Source organism: Rhinoderma darwinii, chromosome 9 (genome assembly GCF_050947455.1).
Source record: "Rhinoderma darwinii isolate aRhiDar2 chromosome 9, aRhiDar2.hap1, whole genome shotgun sequence".
Lineage (NCBI taxonomy): Eukaryota > Metazoa > Chordata > Amphibia > Anura > Rhinodermatidae > Rhinoderma > Rhinoderma darwinii.
In genome coordinates this window covers 13,514,957-13,534,163 of record NC_134695.1, presented here as the reverse complement: position 1 = coordinate 13,534,163, position 19,207 = coordinate 13,514,957, and the positions used below count along the sequence as shown (strand labels likewise).

Genomic DNA, 19,207 nt, shown 5'->3' with positions numbered 1-19,207 from the left:
CTGTAAGGGATTATTGCTGCCCGGTGTTATACTCCGTGTCGCTGATAAGAGCACAAGGAGCAGTGCCGGTTGCAAATCTGCAATCCCCTCTCATTGTCCGAGTGCTGGCATCCGGAAAGTGATTGTTCAGGCTCTGACATCCAGGATCCAATTACACCTAAGCGCTGATTGGCTGCTCGGCTACCGGGGTCTAGTACAAGCTCTGCTCCATGGTAATCCATGCTCTGCTCTTCAGGGTCAGGCTGCAGTCTACTGTTCTTGGATACATGGCTAAGGCTTTATAAACAGAATTATCCGAACTGACTTCAATCCACCCAGGTGTGTTTGGCTTCACCATGAGGGCACAGGCTCCGTCCCATACTTGGAACCGGTCAGATCGGATGAACAGATGGATGGAAGTGACAACAGCAAGTCTGAAGGAACTTCATCTGATGAGACTAGAAGCAGAGGAGAGGGTCAGAGGAGTCCTGCCAGTGTATCAAAGCTCCGAGGAGGGGGAACGGGCCAAATGGCAAAGAAGAAGGGTCGCAGACGAAAGTATGACTTGTGGTAAAAGGAAGAACCTGGACGTGGATCAGCCAAGACCTACACGTCTAGAGTTGGGGCAGATCCAGGAGGAGGTTCTGCTCAGACTGAGGGTTAGTAAACTAGAGATGACTCCTCCAGTGGACCTAGAACAAGGCCACAACTCCGAACCAAACTGCTTCAAACCAGAAGATCTCATGAGTGACCTGGTAGAAGGATCTCGGGTCAAAGTTCATCTTCCAAGAAAGCCAGCTCAATGTATGGAGTCACATAGGCCTGCAAACACCATCCTAGAACAGACCCAGGAAAACTCCATGGACCATCCAGGACCTTCAAGGAGACAGAACCAAGCAGCAGCTGACATGGTCCCCAACAACCAACCCTGGCTTCCCCAGTCCTCCATCTGGACCAGGAATGATGGTCAAGAACTAGACCGGACTGCACATAATTGGGTTAAGTCAGTGGAACAAAGCGAAGACGGAGAGGTGAGTCCACTTCTAGTCCAGGTATGATGAAGCCACTTCTTATTTGTAGTATAGACATCTTCTAATTGTAATCCGTTGTGGCCCGTGAGCTTGCACTCTATTTATGCCACACAGTAGCATAAATACACAGGAAATGTCTTTATCCTTGAATGCACTTTTAGCAAGGTCACAATCAGATCCATTCTATGTTCTTGTATCTGTCTATTTGAGTAAGAGGTGTGTGTTTGTGGAAGGTGCGTTTAGGGACTTTACCTAATTACAGGACAAAGTCTTCCCATCACTGCGGGGTAAAAGGTGGTGGTAACAATCATTGACTACTATGGCTTTCCAGAACTATATTCCGGCATATTCAGCAATGCAATTGCACCGGTTGTTTTATGTGGTGCGTGTTTTTTTTTTTTTTTGCAAACCGCTGTTTACAATTAAATACTAACATTTTTCCGCTTGCAATCATGGCCGCTAGCTTCTGAATTTAGGATGGAAACCTGTTGCAGTGTAGTTGTGCCATGTTCATTACCCCCCTTCCCTCCACGGCCATTTTTCGGATTTTCTCTATTTTTTTTTTTTCCTCCCCACATTCCAAAAGCCATAACTTTTTTATTTTTATTTATCTTTAGTTTTTTCGTCTATATAGCCGTATGAGGACTTGTTTTTTACGGGACGAGTTGTAGATTTTCGTGACACCATTTATTGTACCATATAATGTAGTGGGGAAACTGGAATGGTAAAAAAAAAAAAACAGCGATCCCTCCGTTATTTCTTTTTTGGAGTTTTGTTTTTACGGCGTTTACCATGTAAGAATTACATGTTCACTTTATTCTTCGGGTCAATACGATTACAGCGATACCAAATTTAAATATTTTTATTTTTACGAGGAGGAAACTGATTGTTAAAGATAAAATTTAGTTTTGCGTCGCCATATTCTGAGAGCCGTAACTTATATTTTTCCGTAGATTTGAGCGGTATGACGGCTTACTTTTTGTGGGACAAGCTGTAGTTTTTTACTGGTACCATCTTGGGCTACATAAGACTTTTTGATCGCTTTATTTTTTTTTGAGACGACGTGACAAAACAGCGATTTCTGGTAAATATTATATTGTAATAGTTCTGACTTTTACGGACGTGATACCAAGTATGTTAACGTTTTATCTTTTTACGTTGTTGGAAAACGTTTTTTTTAACATGACCATCGGCCACCCGCGATCGTAGGGGGGGTGGGGGAGACTGGGAGCAGTCTGTCCCCCCTTTTTTCGAACTTCTCATGCTGCGATTGACAGCGCCATTTAAGGCTGGGTTCCAAATAGCGTAAACGCTGCAAAATTCCCGCAACGGAATTGTGTGCGGAAATTCCGCAGCATTTGCAGTTGCGGCAAGGTGGATGAGATTTAGAAAATCTCATGTCCACGCTGCGGGAAGAAAACCGCAGCGTAAATGTAAAAAAATTGACCTGCGGTGCAGAATTTAATTCAACAGTATGTAAATTTATGCTGCTTTTTTGTTTTTCTGTAGCGGGTTTTCCCAATTTAAATTAATGGGGATGGAAAAACACGCAACAGAGAGCCAGTGTTGCGATCGCAGCTCTGGAAAAATAAATACCCTGCTTGCCCAGAACACGCTCCTTCCTGCAGTCCGGCCTCCTGGGATGACTTTTCATTCTGTGTGACTGCTGTAGCCAATCACATGGCGTATCGATTTTTTTTTTTTTTTTTTTTTTTTTTTCCCCCCAAGCGCTGCTTCCCACAGCGGAAATTCAGTCAAACCTTTTCGGACAGAAGGTGCTGTGGGTTAGAGGTCGGATACGCTGCACAGTTTTTACGCAATGTATGCGACCCGTGGGAACCCGGCCTAAGAGGTTAAACGGACGGGTTCAAAGTGATCTTCTTTGATTCCGCCCATTGCACTGAGGTGATGGCTATATTACACAGCCGTCGCCCGTGAGCCAGCTCCATACTTCTCTTTAATGCTTATCACGTACAGTTACGTGATAATGCGTTAAGGGGTTAACACAATGGTGGCCATTTTGAATCCTTTTTGCACAGCTTTTCAAGCCTAATGTGCAGCGTTTTTCACTTTAAACAGTCTGAAGACAGATTTATGAATCCTTTGCATCTTTCACTTTTGCGCCATCTTCGCCGCCTTTCAGTTTTGTCTACCAAAGTCTGCTTGGCTGGAGTGCGTTAGCTCGGCATGTAGTCGCAAATTAAAAACATGTGTAAGTCGCAATTTTTGGTTCAACTTGACTCCACCACAGAGGTGGTGTAAATTGACCTAGAGGTAAGAGAAATTACCCAGACGCCACAGATAAGAAACTATAAACTAGGTAACTCAGGCGTCCAGGTTCCCCTTCAGCCCCCACCCCTGCCCACAGTTGTCTCAGAGACTCAAAATAGTTTTTTTATAATAATTTAAGAATGCAAGAATAATTAAAAAACAAAACAAAACATACACACAGATCGCCCTGTCTGTCTCTGCTACCAGCTGCAGCGGTGACACACCGACACAGGGACATGTGGCTGCAGCGGTGACCCGCTAGTCACTGGCTGCAGCGGTCACATGTCCCTGTGGCAGGATGTCACTGCTGCAGCCGGTAGTAGAGATTAGCGGGGTACCAGGCTGTGTCGGACGGGAGCGGTGAGGGATTGTTGGGTATGGCTTTTTATTTTCTATCTTTGTACACCCATTTACGCTGCCAGGGAAAGATGGTGACATCCCAGGGATCCCCCTCCTCCTCCCTGGACACTTTGCCGTTGCACCCAGCCATCCTGTAGCGCTCCAAGCTGCAGGTTATTTAACTCCTGCAGTTTAATTTTTCTCCCCTCCAAAAAAAATAATTGGTGAGAGAGGCTCAACTTTTATGGATTCCTGGTGCCCTCTCCAGAAAACTGACTGGAAAATCAGTTTCTGTTTGCCCTTTTTACAAGATGCGCCAAATTACTATACATTTTGTGACACTTTAGTGAATTTGGCGCAAAATGCAACGCCTAGTCGCAAAATATTTTTTTTTTTTTTTTTTTTAATCCTCTCGATAAATGCCCTCAACGAGGAATACAGGGTATGCCACTCTGACTTTTAGTGCCTTGACAGTAAGAGCTTTCATAATCCACTAAAAACATCCCAGGTACAGAGTTCTCTTCCCATCAGTCACCCTGGGAATGCATTCCACGGATTGGGAATACCGCTGGCAATGGGTCTTCAGAGAGGAGAATGGAAAATTAGACTTTTTATTTCAAAATGTTTCTCTTGTCAGGTATGCTGGAATCCATTCCCATTCTTGGAAAATGATGAACTGGATTTCCTGAACGTCCGTGTGATTACAGCCTAATTTCCCTTTCACAGGCACACACTCAGTAGGGCGAGTTTCGCAGAAAGCCATTTAACTATCCGTATGTTCTGGAGTACTTGAAGGAAAATCATACATGCTCCATTGAGATGTTGCCCTTGTTTAGCTTTCAAACCCACGACCCCAGCGTTTTTATATCAACCCCACTATCATACCAAAACTAAGTTCACGGATCCAGTGGCACCTGTTTATTTGAAATGTGTTCATTCCCAATAATAGTTAGTCCAGGTCTATCAAGCAGAGGAAAATTGTTACACATCTGTTTCTATGGAATTTGTTCATTCCCTTATAAACTACGCATAGATTAGTAATAATGTTCATTCTTTTTCATATGTCCCCCCCCCCCCCCCGCGCTGTTGTTGGAATCGTTACTTTTAGTGGTGGGAATATAATAAATAGGCAGGACAATGCAGTATTTTAAATCCCTTTCATCTGATCTTTTTGATCTAGGAGTTGAAGGGGGTTCCAGTGGTGGAACCCCCACCAATCACATGTTGATGATGGCTTAGCTAATCTATATGACATCAATGCTTTTGGTAGGAAAACCGTTGGCTTGGCTCACACTTGTTTGCACAGTAAAATGTATCCTGCTGGAGTCTAGGCAAATTACGGAGTTCAGACTGAGTACAGTTGTAGCAAACTTCAATCTGAGATGTATTGGGTCTCTTTTTCACCCTCTGGATGTAAACCAGTATCTGTTCATTGTCAGCAAGCAGAGATATTGGAAATGGTGTGGAATTAAAACTCCAAAGTACATTAGTAACTTGTATAACTTTCATGCTTTGAGTCATGGCTGAAGTTTTATGGATGTAGCATTTTGCTGTTCGTATTATCCAATCCAATGAGGGAAAAGTAAAGTAGTGTTACTTTATTGACTGGAAGTTGCATCCAAACTCTGCCTAAGATCGCACAACTAACGTCCTAGTCTAGCCTTGGCCTTAGGCCTCTTGCACACGACCGTAGCCATTTGCACGGCCGTGATTTTTGGGTCGGCCGGCTGCGGACTGTCAGCCGCGAGCCGCCCGCAAATCACGGGCAATGCACATGGCCGCGGCCATTATTTTCAATGAGCCCGGACCGCAGAACACGGCCGTAATAAGACAGGTCCGTTCTTTCTGCGGTGCGGGCTCCCGGGCCATGCACGGACCGTAAAAACTACGGTCGTGTGCATGGCCCCATAGAAATGAATGGGGCCGCAATTCCCCCGTGGATTTTCGGGGGAATTGCGGTCGCAAAAAACACGTTCGTTTGAATGGGGCCTTAGGCCTCATGCACACGACCGTAAAAACTCCCGTTATTACGGGTCGTAATCACGACCCGTAATAACGGGCTCATAGACTTCTATTGGCGACGGGTGCCTTCCCGTTTTCTCACGGGAAGGTGCCCGTGCCGTTGAAAAAGATAGAACATGTCCTATTTCAGGCCGTAATAACGGCACGGACAGTCCATAGAAGTCTATGGAGCTCTCGTAATAACGGGTGGCTACATGTGTGCACCCGTCATTACGGCAGCGTTGCTAAGCGACGTCAGTAAATAGTCACTGTCCAGGGAGCTGAAAGAGTTAACTGATCGGCAGTAACTGTTTCAGCACCCTGGACAGTGACTACCGATCAGTATAAACCTGTAAAAAATAAAAATAAAAGACGTTCATACTTACCGACAACTTCCTGCTTCCTCCAGTCCGGTCTCCCGCCCGTTGCCTTGGTGACGCGTCCCTCTCGACATCCGGCCCGACGTCCTGGGTGACGTTTCAGGCCATGTGACCGCTGCAGCCAATCACAGGTCAATCACAGGCTGCAGCGGTCACATGGACTGCCGCGTCATCCAGGGATGTCGGGCTGGATGTGAAGAGAGGGACGCGTCACCAAGACAACGGCCGGGTAAGTAGGAATTTCTTTAACTTTTATTACAGAAAAGGCTGTCCCTTCTCTCTATCCTGCACTGATAGAGAGAAGGGGCTGCCGATTAGTGCAGTGCTATTTTGCCGCCAAAAACGTGCTCGTAAATACGGGTGGAATACGTGTGACACCGGACCCATATTTACGAGCACGGGTTCGTAAATACTGGTGCAAAACGGGTGGAATACGTGTGACACCGGACCCGTATTTACGCCAGTATTTACGGGTGGGAAAAAATACGGTCGTGTGCATGAGGCCTTAGTCTTTGCAATGGTCCTGAAATAATGTTTGTATTTTTTGCGAAGTGGCTTTCATTTCAGCATTTTGCTTAAGCAGTGCCACCCAGTGGCCAAAGTATGTCTTGCATGCCCTAGTCTCAATGTGTTGAATATAATGGACACTACTTTTAATGATTTAATTTTTTCAAAGACCAACATTCGTTTCAACATAATCCACAGAGCTGCAGATTATAGTTATTAGTCTGTCCCAAGTCATGCAAAGATTTTTCATATTTTTGCATCTCACAGTCCATCCAATAACCTTTAATAGTAAAGTAGTATCATTATATATTCGTTTTTTTTTTTTATGATAGGGTAACTGTTGTGTTTTCTGTTGGACTAGGTTTGCGGTCTATAATAAGTCTGTGCTGTTAATAACCTTACTTCAGTTTTGCAGAAATTACTCTTGAATCTTTTTGGATAACTTCTTTTGCACACTTTGAGTAATGTAAATACAATGTTATTGATTTTATGTCTCCCTTACCAATGTCCTCTTTTATCCAGTCGCAACTTTCAGCATTCCCCACTGAAACCGCATCATTCATCAGAATTGGATCTGGATCTTTGGCACCTCGACTCAGATTGGGAAGTTCTGGAATTACGAGTGATCTTCTGTTTACAAGGAGGATGACTGGAAACTGTATGTCCGCACACAGCTCAGGTACTTACTATTGTAAATTGTCAGAGGTTTAGGTAACGGGAAGAGAACAATGTGCAATAAAAACTCCCTTGGATCAGTATTCATGATTGCCATGGAAGCTTTCTCTGGAAAATGCACTTTCAAGACACAAAAAAAAAAAGACCACTTTGCAGCCTGTTTTGGAGGATTCTTCCACGGTCCTTATTAGCTGGTTTTATCGATGGTACAATGCAAGAGGAGCCCTCAGTGATCTGTTATTTTTTTGAATGAGGGGGCTTTAAAAACTGTTTACACAGCAAATCTCAGGAATAATTACATTTGTTTTAGAGTGGAGTTACTCTTTAACAAATAGCGGGGTTAGGTATTTGGTATAGTTAGGCGGGATTCACACGACCGGGTCGTTCCCGAGCCCGAGTGTCGGCCGGTAAAATCGGCCATTTTGCCCGGCCGGTTTGCATTAAGTTTTGCATCCGTGCCGGGCCGGGCAGATCCGGACAGTGACATCAGCGGCAACTCCTGAAGGGGAATCCCCATGTGTTCGGGGATTCCGCTTCAGGAGTTTCCCCTGATGTCACTGCCCAGATATGGACAGAGACATCAAGCGCTTTGTCCAGGAGCGGAATCCCCGAAAACACAGGGATTCCGCTCCTTCAAGGAGCTAAAGTGCGGCTAGCACATAGCAGAGCGGGGAGATACCTCCCCGCTCTGCTATAGTGGCGTCGCTACAGTAGTAGCAGCAGCTGCAGCTGCTAGCGGCGCCATCGAAGCTGTCGCCGGGCCAGGGTGCTTTTCAAGCAGGGGAAGGGAGCCAGCGCAGCCCTCCCTTCCACCTGCTGTACACTCCGGCCCTGCCACACAGTGTACAGCGATGCCATTCGTCCGAATGGCATCAACTCCTCCTCCTCACATGCACTCTGCGCTGTGAGGAGGAGGAGATAGAGCGCAAGCTCCGGAAAACCCGGCCATCACTCGGGACACATCCCGGTGATGGCCGTGTATTACCCGGCCCCATAGACTTCTATGGGAGCCGGGTGGCCGGGTACCCGGGCGAAGATAGAGCATGTCCTATTTTTTGGCGACCGGTTTTCCCGGCCGTCAAAAAATCGGTCGTGTGAATAGCCCCATTAGGGGTCTATTATTCCTAATGCAGCCGGGTGCCGGCCGATTTATGAACGGCCGGCACCCGGCCGGGAAACCCTGCCGTGTGAATGAGGCCTTATGCTTTAGAACCAATAGTTTTGTTAAAACCTTTAGCCTGTGATCTAGTCCTCCTCTAATCACTTGTGCTTTATTAATGATTATTTAGCATGTATGAACTTATTGTGCCATCTGTCCTGCAGGCTTCTATGAGACAAGTGACCTGGACTCCACGTCATCATCCTGTTCTTCCCTCTGTAGTGACATCTCATGTCACACTTCTATCTCCTTGATGTCCCCACATAGAAGCTCTGTCATGAGACCCAGGTCTATAGATTGTACTCTGGAAAGAAGAAAGGAGCTGCAAAGTGGAATAGCACAAACCAAGAGGCCAGTGTCGGCAGGTAATGTATTCTTGTATATAACAAGCCCCTTTAGCCCAGGTTTGTAGTCTGTGCGTTGTTTTGTGCGCTTTGAGTAAAGCACCAGCCAGATCTGGATTGGACCTCTTATGATCACGAGAATAGGCCTCTGCTGAACATAAATGGTAACTGGCTGTGCATGCGTGTTCCTCCTCCATTAAAATAAATGGAAACCACAAATAAGATCAACTCCCACACACTTTCGTTTAGAATGACCACACGTATGCAGTCACTGTGTATTTACTGTTGGCATATAGGATCGGTATGGACACTTGGACCCTAGCAATTCCAAAAACAGACTAATGTCATGTGAATTGACATGTTATAAGTCATTTTTCTACTTCATACTACTTCAGAACATGTACACTGGCTGCTAGATCTTGTCATTTTCAGTGCCGGGGAACACAGTGCACATAGTACATTTAGGCCTTATTCACACGAACGTGTCATATGTCCATGTGATAGCCGTCAAAACAACGGCCGTCAGTCGGACCTATGTAATTCAATGTGGCCGTTCACGCGGCTGTTGTTTCAACGGACAGTGTGACGGGCCTGTGAGAAAATAGGACTTGTCCTATTTTTTTTTTCACGTTTCATGCATCCCCCATAGACTAGTCTATGGGGGATGCGTGATATTGCATCCTGCAGAGCACCTCGGACATGAGAAAGACGTTTTTCACGTCCGAGATGCGCAACGCCCGTATGAATAAGGCCTCAGTACGACAGAGGCCTTGTATGTATTTATATATATATATATATATATATATATATATATATATATATATAAAAAAAAAAAATGAGGCCCCATGCACGCGACCGTAAAAAAATCTCCGCAATCACGGACCCATTCCGTTCTATTGGCCTCGGACACCTTTCCGTATCGCTACGGATAGGTGTCTGTGCCGTAGAAGTGTACTGAAAAAGATAGAACATGTCCTATTTTTTGCTTTTTACGGGCCTTGTTCCCATACTTTGTATGGGAGCACGGCCCGAAAATCCGGGCGGCTGTCGCCGGCCGTGCACGCAATCGTGGCCTTTGATTACGAGCACGGCCGTGTGCAGGAGGCCTTAAAGAGGCTCTGTCAGTCGTTTATAAGTGCCCCATCTCCTACATAATGTGATCGGTGCTGTAATGTAGAGAACAGTGTTTTTTTATTTTGAAAAACGATAATTTTTGACCAAGTTATAAACAATTTTATATTCTAATTCATTTCTTAATAGACAACTGGGCGTGTTTTTTTACTTTTTACCAACTGGGCGTTGTACAGAGGAGTGTATGAGGCTGACCAATCAGCGCCATACTCTTCTCATTGTTCCAGCCGAGCTTCTTTCACTGCACAATCACACTGGAACAATGAGAAGTGTATGACGCTGATTGGTCAGCATCATACACTCCTCTGTAGAACGCCCACTTGGTCTAAAGTAAAAAACACGTCCAGTTGTCTATTAAGAAACTAAGTAGAATAAGTATAAAATTGTTTAGAACTTGGTCAAATATTATCGTTTTTCAAAATAAAAACCACTGTTCTCTACATTACAGCGGCGATCAGATTTTGTAGGAGATAGAGCACTTTTAATCTGGTGACAGATTCTCTTTAAAGTTTTCTATGGAAAACTATTTTAGTATACACTGCATATCTGTTCACTTCATTTGTAAAGCATATTGGTATTTTCTTTCCATAGGCGCTCTAGATGGCTATCTTTTACAATCTGCTTCTAATTCTCGATTTGATCTAACACAAGGTTATGATGTGGCTCCTTCTGAATATCTGTTCTCTGTCACCCCCCCACTCTGTGCAATTCATCAGCGTCGAAAAGCTGAACGATATATTTTCAAGATGGCCCTTAAATATCGCTGCAAGCCAGGAGTGTCTACTGTGCGCCCAGACTTTGGCCCACCAACTCCCAGACGTCCAGCTCCGCCCTTTCCTTCTGTTAGTCCTGTCAGCTGCCCCTCCTCACCTCAAGTTTCTTCGCTATCTAGTAGTCTGGGGGATGTCCGCAAACACTCCACTGGTTCTTGGGGACGATTTCTTAGTCGTGTAATGCTTAAAAAGGACTCTAGGATTGCAGCCTCCGAGTTAAACCTAGAACAATGTGGCAAAAGTTCACGAGATGCCCTGCGTAGTCCATCGTTGGCAGAAGGTCAGTTCACACGTGCAAAATCATTCCGTGATTTGCTGTCCGTTAACCCATTCAAGAGAAGCCAGAGGGGGCTGAACAAAGCATGGTAGTTCTAGTTCCAGAGTGGACCACACAGGACCGTTAAATTGTTTTGTCATTATCTATGTAAATATCTTATATAAATAGTCTATACTCTAAACAAGGTATAATGATAGAAATGTTAATGCTGTGTTTTGGTTTATTTTCATTTTTTTTCTTTTCTTTCTCCATTTGCATAATAAATTTATTTTTTCCTTTCAGCTAGCGTCTTTTAAAAGCTTCCTTTTTGATGGTGTATAACATGTACCAAACCATAATCATTTGCATGAAAGATAAATTATTGAGATCTGGAGGATGACTGGATATCTGGTCATGGCGTACTTGAAATGTTAACTTAACATGCCAAATATATTTTATGGGAGTTGTATTTTTGCTGTGCATCGGCATACTTCTGCCTTGTACTTCTTCAGGGGCTTTCCCAGTACTAGAAGTGATGTTCCCAGGACTTGCCATAACTTCCTGATTGGTGGGGGTCTGACTTGATCTGTCTATTGATTCTCATAATGTATGCACTGCCTTCATTACTTGTGTCCTGTTTGTGTAAAAATAATTGGAAAATGTCATACAATGGCTGTTAGATATCTGTGCGACAGGCCACACTACAGAACTCAATGTTCATTATGACTAGTATGCTGATGGGGGGGGTTGGATGACGGGACAGTAGTACTAACTGAACCAAAACAAGTAGCTTTCATACTGACTGCAAAAATAAGTTTCTGTGGAAATTTGTGCCTATTTAGCCTAAAGAGCATTTGTGATGTCAGGCAGTGATATTGTAGGTCTGGCTCACAGGTTGCTGTTCCAATTTATCCCAAAGCTTTTTGATGGTGCGGAGGTCAGGGCTCTGCACAGACAACTCTACACAAAACAATGTCTTTATAGACCTTGCCTTTGTGCACTATTCCCCAGTCGTGCTGGAACAGCCACGAAGTGAATATCATAAAATTGTCCAAATCATAACCCTTCACGTATGTGTATATATAATTACAAAGATAGGGGGCGTGGCTTAGGCATGGCGGTGTGACGATGCGTGTGTCTGTAGCTCCGGACTCACCCCGCTGAAAATTGCCCGTCAGGGCTTACTCACCAGTCTCCCGACTCAGCATGACCAGGGGGAAACACTGCAAGAACCACCCGGACACCCCCCTCCATCGGCCGGTTTCTCTGGTCCACTCTGGATGGCACTCCACAGCGGTCCTCATCGTCTCCTCCTGTAGGCCGCATCCAGAATCAGTCGCCGCGTGGGCACACCCCGCCTCCCTCCCTCCCTCCCCCTCCGGCCGGCTACAGACTGTCGACCGCTCCCGAGCCCCTGGAGGAGAGATGTTGTCTGCAGCACAAGGTCAGTGTGGGACGGAATTCTCAGGGCCAACCCCACCGGCCCCGGCAGAGGCGATTTCCCCATCTCCAGCCCCAGCCAGCACCCGGACGTGGGGTCCCTAGCTCGACGCCGATGGGCAGGGTGCATGAGGCGCCATTTCTACCACCCTTGCAGCGGCAGGCAACAGCGCCAGCAGAGTCAGGGAATGCCGGACATTTTCCGGGGGACCCCCACCCCACCAGTGCACACAGGACCACCACGCTGGCCTGTCCTCGGGGCCCCCCGCTCTCAATGGAACGGACCCTGGCAGTACTATGGGAGATTGTCAGAGTACTGCCCACAAAAACTGACTTGGACCTCCGCCTCGCCCGGCTAGAGGAGAAACACGACAGGGCCATTGGTGAGGTCACACAAGATGTACGAGCCCTGGCCACGCGGGTGGAAACATTAGAGCGCCAGCACTCCGTCTCTTCCCTGGACATATCGGTCCTCTCCCAGTCCTTGGCTACCCAAGCTACGCAACTCCGGGACCTCGCCCTACATTTCGATGATGTTGAGAATAGGGGGAGGCGTAATAACTTGAAGCTGAGGGGTTTGTCCGAGTCTGTACCCCCCGATGGACTTTACGATGCTGTGACTCACATTTTTAACAAACTCCTGGAGCACCCGCGGGATATGCCCATAGAGATGGACAGAGTTCACAGACTGGCGGGCCCTCGGAATAGAGATGGCAACCGACCCAGGGATGTTATATGTAGAGTGCACTTCTACAAACAGAGGAGATTGCCCGGAGAGCCTGGGAGAAGGGGGCTGTCCCTTTCAACGGTACCGACCTCATAGTCCTGCCAGATGTCTCAAGACTGACACTCTCCATGCGCAGACTTGTCCGTCCGCTACTGGAAGCGAAAAAAGCAGCAGGCGCAACCTACAGGTGGGGGCACCCCTTCCACATCATCCTTCGCAAGCAGGGAATGTCATTTGCAGTCCGCTCCCGGGATGACTTAAGAGGCATTCCGGTTCTTGGAGATCCCACCAGTGCGGTTACCAGACTGGACTGACCCTCCATTCGCTCCCAGAGGAGGCCCGTATCCGGACTATGTGTCCCATCTTCCGACCCGGAGCGGAGCCGCCCGAACTCCGACCCTCGGAGAGCCGACCTCCACGCCGAGACCGTGGCTCTGGGCCCGTTGACCCTCCTCCTCTAGGACGACGTTCACCGCGGAGGGATTGACTGATCTGCGACACTCCTATGTAGACATTTACTTGTACTCCTTCCCACCTTTTTCTTCCATAGGTTTCTTGGAGGACGGTCGAGAACGCATTGCTGATATTGCTCTACAGCCAGCTGAACTAATGTGGACCTGGGGGGAGGGAAGGTTTTCACCTGTTGGGGGATGTTTCAACTGTCTCACCTGTTTCATCAAGTAGGGGAAGGCGGGTTCTGGAATTGTTAATTGTTGATTTGGTGAGTCCGGGGCTTCAATGCACTTCAGTTTAATTGAAATACCTAGTTGACAATTGAATTGCGGACACGTTTTTGCACTACTGTCTTTCCTCGTTCCCTATTAGGGTTTCCGTGCAGCTGTGTCGTGATCGAAGGCCTTCTGCGGGCGACATAGCTCACGTTGAGTAGTGGAGAGATATTGTACTTCGACTTTAGAGAACTTGTTTTCTTTGGCACCTTCGGTACTACTGCTCCTGTGTAGGAGCTCATACTTCTTCTTTTTCTCCGTCTCTTTCTTTTCTCCTTCCCCTTTCCCCTCTGTCCATCCCTAAATCCGCTACCATGTCTGACATTACCGTTGTCTCCCTAAATGCACAGGGTCTGAATGTTCCGGAAAAGAGGTCCTCCATTCTCCATCTCCTGTGGAAAAGAAAAGCACACGTGGCATTTCTTCAGGAAACCCACTTCCGGGCAGACTGCATCCCGAAGCTCACAGATTCTAAGTATCATAGTGTATCCCCTGACTCCAAGACTAAGGGAGTCTCCATCCTGATCGCACGTTCCCTCCACTGGGAACATGTAGAGACCTGCACAGATGAAGCGAGCCGGTACCTTTTCGTGAAGGGTAACTTGGATAACGCATTGGCCTCATACTATCTCCCTAAGGGGGATTCACACGAGCGTGTATTCGGTCCGTGCGGGCCGCGTGGTTTTCCAATACAAGTCTATGGGGCAGTACAGACAGTCCGTACTTTTTGCGCAGCGTTTGTCTGCTGCGCAAAAAGCGCGACAGGTTCAATAACTCTTGTGTATTTCGCGCATCACGCAACCGACTGAAACAGCGCACCAGCTGTCAAAAGGATGAATGTAAACAGAAAAGCACCACGTGCTTTTCTGTTTCCGAACATCCAAACGGAGTGTCTTTGCGATGAGCGAAGGCGGACAAGCGAACCGAACTTAACCGGGTTCGGCCGAACTCGTTTTGGCCGAACCCGGCAAAAAAATTATCGGTACGCGACGTCAGGAGATAGTCACTGTCCATGGTGCTGAAAGTGTTAAACTGTTTCAGCACCATGGACAGTGACTTCCGATCCCAATATACATGAACCTGTAGAAAAAAAACGAAGTTCTGACTTACCAAGAACTCCCGTCTTCTTCCTCCAGTCTGACCTCCCGGGATGACACTTCAGTCCAAGTGACAGCTCCAGCCAATCACAGGCCAAGCACAGGCTGCAGCGGTCACATGGACTGGCGCGTCATCCAGGGAGGTGGGGCCCGATGTCGAGAGGCGCGTCACCAAGGACGCGTCACCAAGGACGCGTCACCAAGGCAACGGCCGGGAAGTTCTCGGTAAGTACGAACTTTCTTTTTTTTTCAACAGGTTTTTCGATATTGTGTTCGGCATTCACTGTCGAGGGTGCTGAAAGAGTTAGCTCTTTCAGCACCTTGGACAGTGACGGGCGTCGACTAGCCTCATCTCTATGATGGCGGCTGCGCGAAAATCACGCAGCCGCGCATCAGACACGGATGACACACGCAGCTGTCAAATGTTTTTTGCGCGCGCAAAACGCAGCGTTGTTTGCGCGCAAAAACGCAACGTCCGTCTGTATCTCCCCTAACTCTGGTCAGGTGGCCTACTTGGACAGAGTTTTAAGGGCGCTGGATGGCTTTATGGAAGGCACCCTAATACTGGGGGGGGGGGGATTTAAGTCACGCTAGACCCCGTATTAGACACCTCGCGAGGGCACTCCTCTCTACCCAGGGCAGCGCACCGTCTTATACGACGATTGCTACATGAGCACCAACTTGTAGACGCGTGGCGGGTTTTGCATCCCTCAACCAAAGACTACACTTATTATTCGGCACTACACAATTCCTACTCTACACATCTCCCTTGCCTCACATCGTCCTCAATAGATGACATAACGATATCTGATCATGCCCTTATCACTCTCACCCTAGCTAGCCCAACGGCCCACCCTCGTTCGTGGCAGTGGCGACTGAATGAATCACTCCTACAAGACCCGACAGTGGTCTCCGATGTTCACAGGGACCTAGTGGAGTACTTCGACACAAACAACACACCGGGGATGGACCCTTTTTGTATTTGGGAGGCGCATAAATGCGTGGTGCGCGGTTCCCTTATAAGAATCGGAGCCAAACTTAAGAAGGAATGAACGGCTCACCTTCAGGACCTACTGTCCCGAATACATAGACTGGAGCAGTCTCATAAGGTATCTCAGGATCGGGTATTAGGGGCAAAACTGGGACAGTTGTGGGAGCAGGTACGTTCACTTTGTCTCGAAAAGGCAAAGGCCACCCTAGTTAAATGTAGACGGCACTTCTACGAATTTAGTAATAAACCCAGTAGGACCCTGGCCCGTGCTCTTCGGAAAACCCGCTCACGTACCTACGTCCCGCACGTCCTGGGCCCACATAATGAACGGCTGCAGCTCCCACACGACATTTCAGAGGCCTTCCGTGCTTACTACCACTCTCTCTATAACCTCCCGAAGGCATCCTCCTCTCTGGATGGCAGCAGTCAGCTGGAGAAGATCGAGCAGTATCTTCGGTCCTCAGGGATGAAATCTATCCCACTAGAAGATATTGCGGCCTTGGAGGCCCCCATCTCCCCGGAGGAGTTGTCATGGGCACTGAAGGACTCACCCATGGGGAAGGCCCCAGGCCCAGACGGCTTGTCCCTACCATACTACAAGGCCTACTCAGAAGTGCTCACGCCCCACTTCATCCGGGCCTTCAATTTGCTCACAGAGGAGACACGTTGAGGGCACACATTACAGTCATACCCAAAGAGGGGAAGGACCCATCCCTATGCCAGAGTTATCGTCCTATTTCTCTACTGGATGTAGATCTGAAACTATTCGCGAAGATTCTGGCATATCGGTTGTCTCCACTCCTACACAATGTGATACATACTGACCAAGTGGGTTTTATGCCCTTACGGGAAGCGAGAGACAACCCCACACGGGCGATTAACTTAATGTACCAGGCGGCAGCTTTGCCGCTCCCCACGTTTTTTGTCAACGGACGCAGAAAAGGCCTTCGACAGGGTCAGCTGGGACTTTATGTTGGCAACTTTACGACATATAGGAATAGGGACTCGTATGATGTCCTGGATCTCGGGCCTCTACTCCTCCCCATCAGCCCAGGTTAAGGTCAACGGGCACTTCTCATCCTCATTTACGATCGCTAATGGTACACGACACGCCTGCCCCCTATCTCCACTAATCTTCATTTTATGCCTGGAACCCTTGTTATGCCATATTCGCTCCAACCCGGTTATTACGGGCTTGGACTTGGGAGGCAGATCTCATAAAGTTGCTGCCGACGATCTACTCTTCTTCCTCACAGCCCCTAGAATTTCCTTGCCCAACCTGATGGCGGAGTTGAGTAGATACTCGAGATGATCCAACTTCAAAATAAACTACCAGAAGTCAGAGGCTCTTAACATCTCGTTACCACAGACTCTGGTTACTGACCTGTTGGAGTCCTTCTCTTTTAAGTGGGCAAGGGACTCGCTTAAATACTTGGGAACCCGACTTCCCAGTGATCTATCTCGCCTTTATGCGGTGAACTTTCCCTCACTTCTTCAACGTATAAAGGCCGACCTGGATTCTTGGACGTCGGGCACCTTTACCTGGTTTGGTAGGTGTGCGGTTTTTAAAATGAAAATTTTACCGCAGATTCTGTATCTTCTACAGACCCTACCGATACATATCCCACGCCCGTTCTTTCAATCCCTGATATCCCTTGTGCACAAATTCATATGGGCAGGGAAACCCGCGCGTTGCCCGATCCTTGCTTTTTCGTGCAAAGAGGGAGGGGGGAATTGGTCTATCGGACTTTGTCTCCTACCACCACGCCTCCCACTTGACACGAACTTTAGATTGGTTCCGACATGGCGGGAGTAAAGAATGGGTATCTATTGAACAGGCTTTTATGGCAGTCCCCTTACAGGCACTACCGTGGTTGGGTGGACATGTTCCCCTGGTAGCGCGGACACATCCGACAATAGGCCCCACCTTTGCAGTTGCGGCACAGGTATTTCCTCGGGCAGAGTTCTCGCCGTCCCCCTCCCCGATGTTCCCGAATTTGGCCAATCCTGCTTTTCCTCCGGGACTGGACAGTGGCCCATTTCAGCTATGGTTGAGGGCAGGTAAGGAACGGGCCACACACTTTTTGCAGGATGGGGGGTGGATGTCGAGCGCTCAACTACGGTCTTTGTCTGACCCAGTCCCTTTCTTGGCATGGCAGGTTACCCAGTTGCGACATTTCCTGGGGTCATTAGAACATCCTGCGGCGCAACCGCGATATTGCTCCCCATTTGAACTCCTATGTACAGGCACGGGCACGATCCGTCACTCGTTGTCCAGACTTTACATTCTCTTGATCTCACCCTCCAATTTGCCTCCACCCCCTTACCTGCTTAGCTGGGAGAGGGACTTGGGCGAGACATTCACCCCTGAACAAAAGGAACGCCTGTTCACCATGACACAAGTCCTCCTTGGCTAGCAGATTTCAGGAGGCAGGGTTCAAGATTCTGTCCCGTTGGTATAGGGTGCCTTCCAGATTACTTGCAATGATCCCGGCGGCCTCGCCATTATGCTGGAGATGTGGTGACCATGTGGGTACAATCATGCATATTTTTTCGGACTGCCCACTCCTGATTGGATTCTGGTCCGAGGTGTGGCGCATTTCCTCAAAATTTACAGATTTCCCCCTCCCACGATCCCCGGGTCTCTTCCTGCTCCATCTGTGTGAGGTCCCTCTGCCTATGTACAGACGCTCGGTAGTTCGCCATTTGGTGAACGCGGCTAGGGCATGTGTTCCTGCTCTGTGGAGACAATCCTGCCCCCCGTCAGTGGGCATGTGGTTCGGCAAGATTCAGGAGATCATGAGAATGGAGGACCTCACGGCATCAATGAAAGGGTCCCATGCTTCCTTCCTAAGAACATGGCGTGAATGGATCAGATTTCAATCAACTGCGGAATATAAGATCATCATGGCCTCTTGAATTCACACCTAGATTTGGTGCGTCAGGTCAGTTCCCCCCCTTTTTTTCCCTCCTTCCTACTGTCTCTGCTTTTCTTTTTTCCTTTTCCTCTTACTGTTCTCCGGTTCGCTTCTGGAGTATTATGCACGGCTGCGTGTTCAGGGTGCATATCGGAGATTCTTTCATATTTGATTCAAGCGATGTAGTAATTTTATGTGATCCCATGCACTTAGGTCCTGCTGATAGCCGACCTGTGGCCTGTTGACTTTTGCACTGGCATTTCCCAATTGTGTTGTGTACCAGTTGTATACTTTGTGTTACAAAATAACAAAATGAAAATAAAAGAATTTAAAAAAATAAATAAATAATTACAAAGATAGCAGAAATAGAACAAAAAGTAGTAGGTGCAAGCCTCAGGACCCTGACTCCTAGTCCTTTGAAATGCAGTATTCCAAGAAATTACTGGCTCTGACGAAGTCC

The 19,207-nt window shown here is 47.6% G+C and overlaps 1 protein-coding gene across 1 annotated transcript; it reads left to right on the top strand.

The window, feature by feature from the left end:
• The first annotated feature begins 204 nt into the window (after positions 1-204).
• On the top strand, positions 205-11,074 carry LOC142660263 (uncharacterized). Its single transcript, XM_075836853.1, has 4 exons — positions 205-1,010; positions 7,031-7,187; positions 8,507-8,707; positions 10,409-11,074. Exons 1-4 carry the CDS (start codon positions 336-338, stop codon positions 10,957-10,959), a joined length of 1,584 nt encoding a protein of 527 aa, XP_075692968.1. The 5' UTR covers positions 205-335; the 3' UTR covers positions 10,960-11,074.
• The last annotated feature ends 8,133 nt before the right edge of the window (positions 11,075-19,207 follow it).

Bases quoted from the DNA above. Each gene is read 5' to 3' on its own strand.
- LOC142660263 (XM_075836853.1), top strand. From the start codon at position 336: ATGAGGGCACAGGCTCCGTCCCATACTTGGAACCGGTCAGATCGGATG. The intron at 7,188-8,506 runs GTACTTACTATT...TCTGTCCTGCAG, and splicing joins TATGTCCGCACACAGCTCAG to GCTTCTATGAGACAAGTGAC. The intron at 8,708-10,408 runs GTAATGTATTCT...TTCTTTCCATAG, and splicing joins CAAGAGGCCAGTGTCGGCAG to GCGCTCTAGATGGCTATCTT.